At 33.8% G+C, this 9,336-nt stretch overlaps 1 protein-coding gene across 1 annotated transcript in view; it reads right to left on the reverse strand.

Annotated features, from left to right (window-relative positions):
- Positions 1–9,336, reverse strand: part of LOC106876698 (E3 ubiquitin-protein ligase UBR2) — a 107,847-nt gene that overhangs the window by 41,376 nt on the left and 57,135 nt on the right. Inside the window, exons 12-13 of the mRNA XM_052972003.1 lie at positions 6,243–6,341; positions 142–223 (exon numbers count right to left, since the gene is read on the reverse strand). Coding sequence (XP_052827963.1) covers positions 142–223; positions 6,243–6,341 — 181 coding nt within the window. The remainder of the gene's footprint in view (positions 1–141; positions 224–6,242; positions 6,342–9,336) is intronic.

The raw sequence follows: 9,336 nt of genomic DNA on the forward strand, positions 1-9,336 counted from the left end.
CTGAATAATCCATTGGATTTAAACTGAATAATCCATTGGATTTAAATTGAATAATCTTATGGATTTAAATTGAATAATCCTATGGATTTAAAGAGTTAATGAATAAGAAAGTACATGTGAAGTGAAAGTGAAACAACTTACTATTCTTTTTACTTTCACATTGTTTTAAGAAGGTCTGCAATATCACTCCCAACAGGTTGTGTTCTGTGATTAGGAAACGAGCCTATGATAAAGACAAAACAGTAGCATAATAGTTTTGGAAAGTTGTATAGAATTAAAATTCATATTTAAACATAAACTTTAAATAACAAACCTAACTTCAATTAACCACTAATAATTAGTCTGCTCCGGTCATGCGAGACAAGGTCCCACTTCACAGTTCAGTGATCACAAATGGTATCCAGCAATAAAACTATTTCAATTAATTCCTACAAATTCCACAATTTCTATAAATATCTTAGTAGAGATATTTACTGTAATAAAATTTACAGGGAAATGTATGGGATAAGAGGAGGGCAGACTGTCAAACCTTGCTGGGTTTTGACTGTCCATCTTCCTGAGGTTGATAAAGTAAAGAGTTAAATACTGGAGGCTAATTTAGGCTAATTTAATTCACTGTGCATTGTTCCTCTTTCAACAATCAGTGACATTGTGTCAAAGCTAGTAGTCTGTGTAATATTCTTGAATAAATTGTAACTAATACAAAAGAAATAAAACCATAGCTATTATAAAAACAAGTATTCAAAAAAAGATAATCAAATACATTTTTAATTAAACCAATTATTTTGTGATAGGTTATAATGGATTTCAGTTTAAAAGTTCTCAGTTAATGAGGATGCTATTTACCAAAAGAGCAACTCCATCAAACAATATCTTTGACTCTCTCTCTCTCTCATACATTCACATGTTTATATTTATGTCTGTTTTCCATACTTGCATGGGTTAGATGAATATGCTGTTAAGGCGTTGTTTTACAGCCAAATGCTTTTGGTTACTAACCTTTACATGTTTTACAATTAAGGGAACTCATATCCCACTATGCTTTGAAGGCACAAATGATTTGTTGATAGAATAACTGACAACAACAACACACATACACACAGAGTAATTCAGAATGAATGGTACAAAAAACAAAGCAAAAAAAGAAAAAACATACATGTGAGTGTTGTAATTAATATACTGTATAATACAGGTATTCTTTTTTCTATCACTCATTTTGAATTACCATGTATATATGCATAGACAATAGTCCTTTTTTTTTAGTTTCCATAAATCAAATCCACTCACAACATGGTTTTAGTCAACTGAAGACTGTAACATGACACCTGCTCAAGGTGCCATGCAGTGGGGTTGAAACCCAAACCATGTGGTTGGGAAGTGAACTTCTTAACCACACAGCCATGCCTTTGCCTAAATATGTAGTAATACTGCTAAGCAGTACTTGGATGTCCATTAAGGACTTCCATAATCTTATTTTATTAATCTCTCTCTCTCTTTCTCACATTTGTTATATGTGTGTGTGTGAAAGACAGAGAGAGAATAACAAAATATAAGTGTGAAAATCCTTAACAGACACCCAGGTATTGCTCAACAATAGAAATAGAAGATTAAAACTTTATAAATACTTTAAAATAGGCAATACATTAAAAATGAAGACCATTTAAAGTTAATCACAGGAATGCCAGATAACACAGCTCCAACAGAGTTTCTACTTAACAAAAATATTTTTTTGTTAAATGATAATTAATGAAGGGAAAACTAATGTGCCAATGAGTTTCATTTTTAATTCTTTAATGCTTTAGACAGAGGAGGAAAGGCAAACCACCAACAGCGTTTCTCAGGGCTTCAGAGAATGGTGGAAAGGAAAGAAGAAGTTAATCAAAGACCAAAGACTTGATCCAATAATTGCAACAGAGTGCATTCTACTGAAGACAGCAAACTGGCAACTCCAATACTTCAGGCATGCTGCTTATCTAAAGTTTAGCTCTTTAACTGTGCAATTAAATTTCATGATTATTCCACTCCTGATGTTGAATATCGATCATAAAACAGAATTGGTATTTCCTACAAGTCATGTTATCTCAACAAACTTAACATGTCTCAACATAAAAATAGTTTCAAACATGACATTCCTCAAGAAAAGACAATTTGGGATATAAAACTGGTTTCTGAAGTTAAGGGAGAGGACATATCTGATTTCTTGTTTCTTTATTGCCCACAAGGGGCTAAACATAGAGGGGATAAACAAGGATAGACAAAGGGATTAAGTCGATTACATCGACTCCAGTGCACAACTGGTACTTAATTTATCGACCCTGAAAGGATGAAAGGCAAAGTTGACCTCGGCGGAATTTGAACTCAGAACAAAACGGCAGACGTAATAACGCTAAGCATTTAGTTCGTGCTAACGTTTCCGCCAGCTCGCCGCCTTTATATATATATCTGATTGGAGGTGCAATGGCCCAGTGGTTAGGGCAGCGGACTCGCGGTTTCAAATCCCAGACTGGGCGTTGTGAGTGTTTATAGAGTGAAAACACCTAAAAGCTCCACAAGGCCCCAGCAGGGGGTGGTGGCGAACCCTGCTGTACTCTTTCGCCACAACTTTCTCTCACTCTTTCTTCCTGTTTCTTTTGTGCCTGTAGTTCAAAGGGTCAGCCTTGTCACACTGTGTCACGCTGAATATCCCCGAGAACTACGTTAAGGGTACACGTGTCTGTGGAGTGCTCAGCCACTTGCACGTTAATTTCACGAGCAGGCTGTTCCGTTGATCGGATCAACTGGAACCCTCAACGTCGTAAGCGGCGGAGTGCCAACAACAATATCTGATTATATATATCTGATTTCTGCAGTAAAATGGGTTAATAGCTATTGCACACTACAAAAATAAATAAATAAAACTTTTGTACAGATGGTTCAAATTCTTGCATACTGATTGTTGATAACTTTTGGGATTAAAATACCTGCAACATTTGCTGTGAATTTATTAATTCTTCTCCAAAATCCTGATCTGTGGCAAATAAGCAGCTCAAGGAATTTTTCCAAACCTGTTTGTCCATATCAAGAAGTAGGAATATCAAGAGATATTCTGATGACATACTGATACTGTTCTTTGGTTACTATTTACCATCAGCCCATGGTAAGGTTCTATAAATAATACTTTAATCCATTTTGAAATAAGGATTCACTTATAGTTGTCAAAATAATTTAACATTTTGTTGACAAACTAACATGACTTATTTCAGATAGTCAGATGTTTAATATATGAGTGTGTGTGTGTGTGTGTGTGTGTGTGTGTGTGTGTGTGTGTGTGTGTGTGTGTGTGTGTGTGTGTGTGTGTGTGTGTGTGTGTGTGTGTATATATATATATACACACATACACACACATATATGTGCAGGGTGCTATGGGTAAATTGTCGCATTTTATATTCTTAATTTTGCATATGCACATTGTTTGTTTTTGATTTTTTTTAACTACAAAGTATAGTAGGGTCAGTTGGGCACCATCTGCGACAAAAAAAAAAAAAAAAGCACCATGACGCAATTCACTTTGCTATGTTGTACTGCTTGGCATTCATGCCGGAAGCTCCAACACGGACATTTCAGAGTGTTTGTGTTTCAATCTGAGGACATGTATTGAGAGTGATAAAAAGATCAAACCTCCCATCAACATTATGGTGTCTGGAGTGATCACTAGTGATGGCAACATTATGCCTCCATTCATCTTCGCACACAGCCTCACACTCAACACGGAAGCCTACGTCAAGTGGCTGGAGGAGGTAGTATTGCCCTAGGCCATACTACCTCCTCATACTGCTGGAAGACCTTATGTCTGGCAACAGGACTCTGCACCATGCCACGCAAGCAGGAGAACCCAGTCATGGCTGTCAGACAATTTCTGCGACCACATCACCCCTAACATCTGGCTATCTAACTCGCTAGACTGCATCCCCTTGATTATTATATGTAGAGTGCAGTTGAGCGAGAGACCAACAAAACTCTTTGTAACACCAAAGATGAACTGAAGGCAAGGATTATGGAAGCATTCACCAACTTAAATAAGGAGACCATCCAGAAGAGTTGCAGGAGATTCTGAAGTCATCTGGAGGCTGTGGTTGAAGCCAATGACAATTTTATAGAATAAATTTACTCTTTAGTATTTCAAGATATTTTTATGTAATTTTGGTAAATATATCTTAAAATGAGATGTCAGTGTTATTTTTATTTTTGCGTAAATTAGACAACAATTTATTCACCGCACCCTGTATGTGTGTATATATATATATATCTATATATATATATATATATATATATAGTAATATATTGCAAAATGTCTCAAATTATACAGCTACAAGAAACATTTCTTAGATCTTTTAATGATAACATCTGGCAGCATATATTTCTGTGATGGAAATTAGTCTAAAAACATAGGTTTAGGTAATTTCTTTAGATATGGAACACTGCTTAAGAATGAGACAGCAGTAGAAACAACCTACCACCTTAGGAGCTGTGAAAATCTGAAGGGAATCAGAGATAATGGAAACCGATCGTAAATGATCATCCTTGATAAAGTTCTGCATAAGTTCAGCATAGTGCTAAAATAAGAAACAAGAAAATCAAAAGAAACAGTAATAAAAATGTTATTACATGGCAGTCTTTGGCACTTACATAATCAATTACATCATTTTACATAAATAACAGCCATAAATATCAACTTTACTTTGTCATCCTTACAATACATAAACAGTTCTATCAAAGAAGTTTAAATTTTAAAATAGGTGAAAATAGTATGTTATTAGTGATATCTTTTTTATAGTTGAACACAATTAGATATAAACATGTTTAGCTAATTCAGTTTTTAACAATCTAAATTTCTTTTTATGGACAAATGCTTCAGTAGGTTGTACTTTCAATGAAAAAGAATTTAATTGTAAAGCAATACAACTATTAAAAACTATTGCAGAGGAGTAAATCAAATTTGATAAATTTCTGTTTCATGGTTATCAATTGTATTCACAATTACAACAATTGATATTAAATTAGCAAATATTTGCTTTAAAAATGATAAAACAAATAGTTATGCTTTTATTATAAAGCAATTATTCATGCAACAATAGCATTTGGTGGTGCTGCCAAAGACAAACAATTTCTTTAAAAGAATTTCAAATTGTTTCAGTTGCTTTATAACTTATTTGGTTCAGAAAATTAGTATATTTTTTAAAATAAATTTTAAGAAGTTTAACAAAAGCAAAAATGAAAATAAAAAAATTTCTATATATGGAATATTCTCAGAGAAGCTTTGCAATATTGCACTTTAATTTTGATTTCATTTCTTTTTTTTCCAGCATGTATTTAAGCAAGCGCTAAAGATTGTTTAAAACAAGTAATAATTCAACCATTGAAACTTCCAGAAAACAATGAAATCTTCATTAAAATATTACTGTAAATCAATGTCACATGTTAATTAATTTAGATAAAGAAAAGGCTAATTAATGATATACCTTTTTTCCATCATTTTAAAAAATGAAATGAAAAAGAAAGGGGAGAAATGTTTGTAATAAGCAGAACACACTTCAGCTCTATGTACACTTTCATTCAACTAAAAGATTTATGAAAACTGACTGTCTTGTAATGTTTGTTTAACCTGGTGTAATTTTTTTTTTTAATGTTAGCTAGCCATGTAGACCAATCAGCAAACAAGTATTGCAACCATTGCAATAGTGTGCAAACTATAAACAATAGGCACCAGGATTAAAACCAAGACACCTGCAATTCCCAGACAATTGCTTTCTCCACTTAAAAGTCAGCTGCAGCACCGATTTAAAGTTAGTTTTTAAGAAATGCCACAAAATACTCAAAAGAAAATAAACTATATTGCATTACATAATTTGTTGCATTCAGCTACAAATGAAACCTGTCTGAACATCAAGTTTGTTTGAAAATTAAATATCTATCCTAGAATAACAATCTTATTCTATTTGTCAATATTGCTGAATCCTCCAAGAATTTAAAAGATACGAAAAAGTAACATGTCATTTAAGTTCCTTGATAGAATCAACACAATCACTAGACAGACCTAATTATACCTACTTCTATACTAGTGTGCAGGTTAATAATTTCATGTAACATCAAGTCTAACTGAAGTACAATAAAGTTGATGCTTGGCTGTGATTTATGTTCAGGTGTTAGAAATTGTTTATGCAATTGCACAGTGAAACTGCCATGTGCTTTCCTGATTAACATACCAGACTGGTCAGAGTAAAGATTTGGACAGAAAGGGACACGACGGACACTTCATGGTCGTGGTCATCTTGTAAAAAGTCTTCCATCAGTTGAGAATATTTCTGTGGAAATATAGCACAGTAACATTTCATTGACCCAAACACGGCCAACCAGACAGTTAATTTGAAGAGAACAAAAGGGGCAAAGAGAATAACTGTATTGATTTGTCAGGAAAAGAAATCAAAGTGGAAAAAGAAATTGAGGGACACCAATGACTTGGCTGGAATTTAGAACAGTTTTTATTATTAAAAAAATATAAAATAAAAAAATAAAATGGAACAGATCAATATACAATTATATATAGTTTAAATTTCAGATCAGGGAGAAATGAGCCAATATATGTGTGTCTACACCAAATTTAGAGGAATTATATAATACAATATTGTAGTAAACATTAAAAACTAATGCTAGCAATTTTTAGTAGATTTAGAGCTGCCTAATTTTTAACAGACTATCAAACTTTTGGCAATAGTCTTATCTACAACTCAATCAATACAATTCTTGTTCTATCTATTATTCAAAAATACTGTATTCTAGTACAAAATAATGAAGTTAATAAATAGTTTATTACTGGTTGAGTTGATAAACTAGAAATGAATTAAAAGCAACAGACATGAATTTTAAAATGTGATTGGGGAAATGTTCCTTCTTCAAGATTTTCTCACTATTTATATCTTTTACGACAGACTCACTTATTCTATGTTATGCTCTGAACGTTCTGTTACACAAGTTAACTTCAGCAGAGCATCACATTCACTTAACTTGATTCACCAACTGAGACATTGTTTTAGTATTATTTCACACTGAACATTCCACTATTAACTAAAAGTTAACAAAGAATGAATTTCTTTAAACTGAGATTTTGCTGTAAGAAATAATTGTGATCTACCAATTACTACACATTTCATCTTAGGTTTTCTTTATCCTAAAATGGCAGTACAATAAATTTAATCTTGATTTTTGTTTTTTTTACAACAATGTTTTTAAGGTGTCTTGAACCATTACTAATTTTATCAGAATAATTATCACCACCATCATCATCAACATCTGCCTTCTATACTGGCAAGGATGGGACTAATTATAAATTTACTAAATAAGCAACTAATTAAATTAAACAGTTTTGTAAAGTATTTTCCTGTCCTGTATTTGTAATAATTAAGTAAACGACATAATCATGAGGAATAGTTTAATATATTTCAGCACTATCCCCATTAAAGATGCCAGCATTTCTACTAAACTTAAAGGAAACCCCTGCTAAAAATATCTAAGGAGACATAGTGGGGGAAAAAGTAAGATTCTCACATTTACTCTATAAAAATTCAACCACTTAACCTAGTATTTATCTTTTACTTGTTTCAGTCATTAGACTGTGGCCATGCTGGGGCACCACCTTGAAGAACTTTTAGTTAAATGAATCAACCCCAGGACTTATTTTTTTTTCTCTTTTAAGCCTGGTACTTGTTCTTTCAATCTCTTTTGCTGAACTGCTAAGTTACAGGAACATAACCACACCGAAACTGGTTGTCAAGCAGTGGTGGGGGTGGTGACATCACACACACACACACACACAATGGGCTTCTTTCTTTTTCCATCTACAAAAGCCATTCATAAGGTTTTGATCGGCCCAAGATTATAGTAAAAGACACTTACCCAAGGTACCACACAGTGAGACTGAACCGAGAACCATGTGGTTGGGTAACAAGCTTCTTACCACAAAGACACACCCAGCACAATTATTATTATTATAATGAATTTTATAAATGAACGTTTAAAATAGGCAACTAGATTCACAGCATTAGGTAAAAAGACATTAAGACCATTATTAATTTATCAATCAGGTAATCTCCCAACAAGCTAAATTTATGACAAATAGTTTTTTCTATTAATATCCTTTTCTACTCTAGACACAAAGCCTGAAATTTTGGGGGAGGGGGCCAGTCAATTAGACTAACCCCAGTTCACAACTGGTACTTAATTTATTGACTTCGAAAGGATGAAAGGCAAAGTCAACCTCAGCTGAATTTGAACTCAGAACGTAGAGACAGACGAAATATTGCTAAGCATTTCGCCAGGTGTGCTAACGTTTCTGCCAGCCTGCTGCCTTATTTTACTATTCATATCAAACAAGCTGTAGACCTATCTTTTCTTCAGAAAAATGCTTATTTGAAGATAAATTACTCTTACTCACCACTATTTCATGATCTACCATCTGAAGAACAGGTTTAGCACCGTTTTAATATTGGTTTCAAATTTTGACACAAGGCCAGCAATTCTTTTTTTTTGGGGGGGAGGGTATAAGTTAATTACGTTGTCCCCAGTGATTATTTGGTACTTATTTTATCGACCCCCAGGCAAAATTGACTTCAGTGGAATTTGAACTCAGATGGATGAAATGACACTAAGCATTTTGGCCGGCATGCTAATGATTCTGCTAGCTCACCACCATCATCATCATCATTTTTAATATTAATTCATATCCATGCAGGTACAGGAACAAATTAGCGTTTATTAATGTTTACAATACGGCAGAATGACAAGGCATCATTCCCCTCAGGCTTATGTCAGCTTGTGTACGATGAGTCACATACACAGATCAAACGTCAATCTGATTGTCCTCTTCCTATGGACACCTTCCCACTGTCAGTGCACAGCAATCTTTCTTGCAGATCAGAGAAATTGCCTCTCCAGCACATTCAGCTTACATGTGCCCACCCAGCCACATCTCGACTAATTTTGCATCCTTTCATATAAATTCATTTTTCACAAATAGAAAGGGATGCTTATCTCATTTCTCTCTACAGATCATCTCTATTCAAAGATACTGACTTGTGTAGCCTCATTCTCTCTACACATGTATCATACAATCCATCTTTTATGTGGAGAGAGAGAGAGGTGGGGTATTCTGTTGCTGGAAGTATTTCCTGAATTTCTTCCAACTGGCTGTTTTTTTTTTTTCCTTCCTTACTCCAATTGCAAAACTTTCACTACAACCACACCCGTCATTAACTAAGCTGCCTTAGGTAATAGAAACTGCCTAGTATTATCATGCAGTTTCAA

Source organism: Octopus bimaculoides, chromosome 11 (assembly GCF_001194135.2).
Source record: "Octopus bimaculoides isolate UCB-OBI-ISO-001 chromosome 11, ASM119413v2, whole genome shotgun sequence".
Taxonomy (NCBI): Eukaryota; Metazoa; Mollusca; class Cephalopoda; order Octopoda; family Octopodidae; genus Octopus; species Octopus bimaculoides.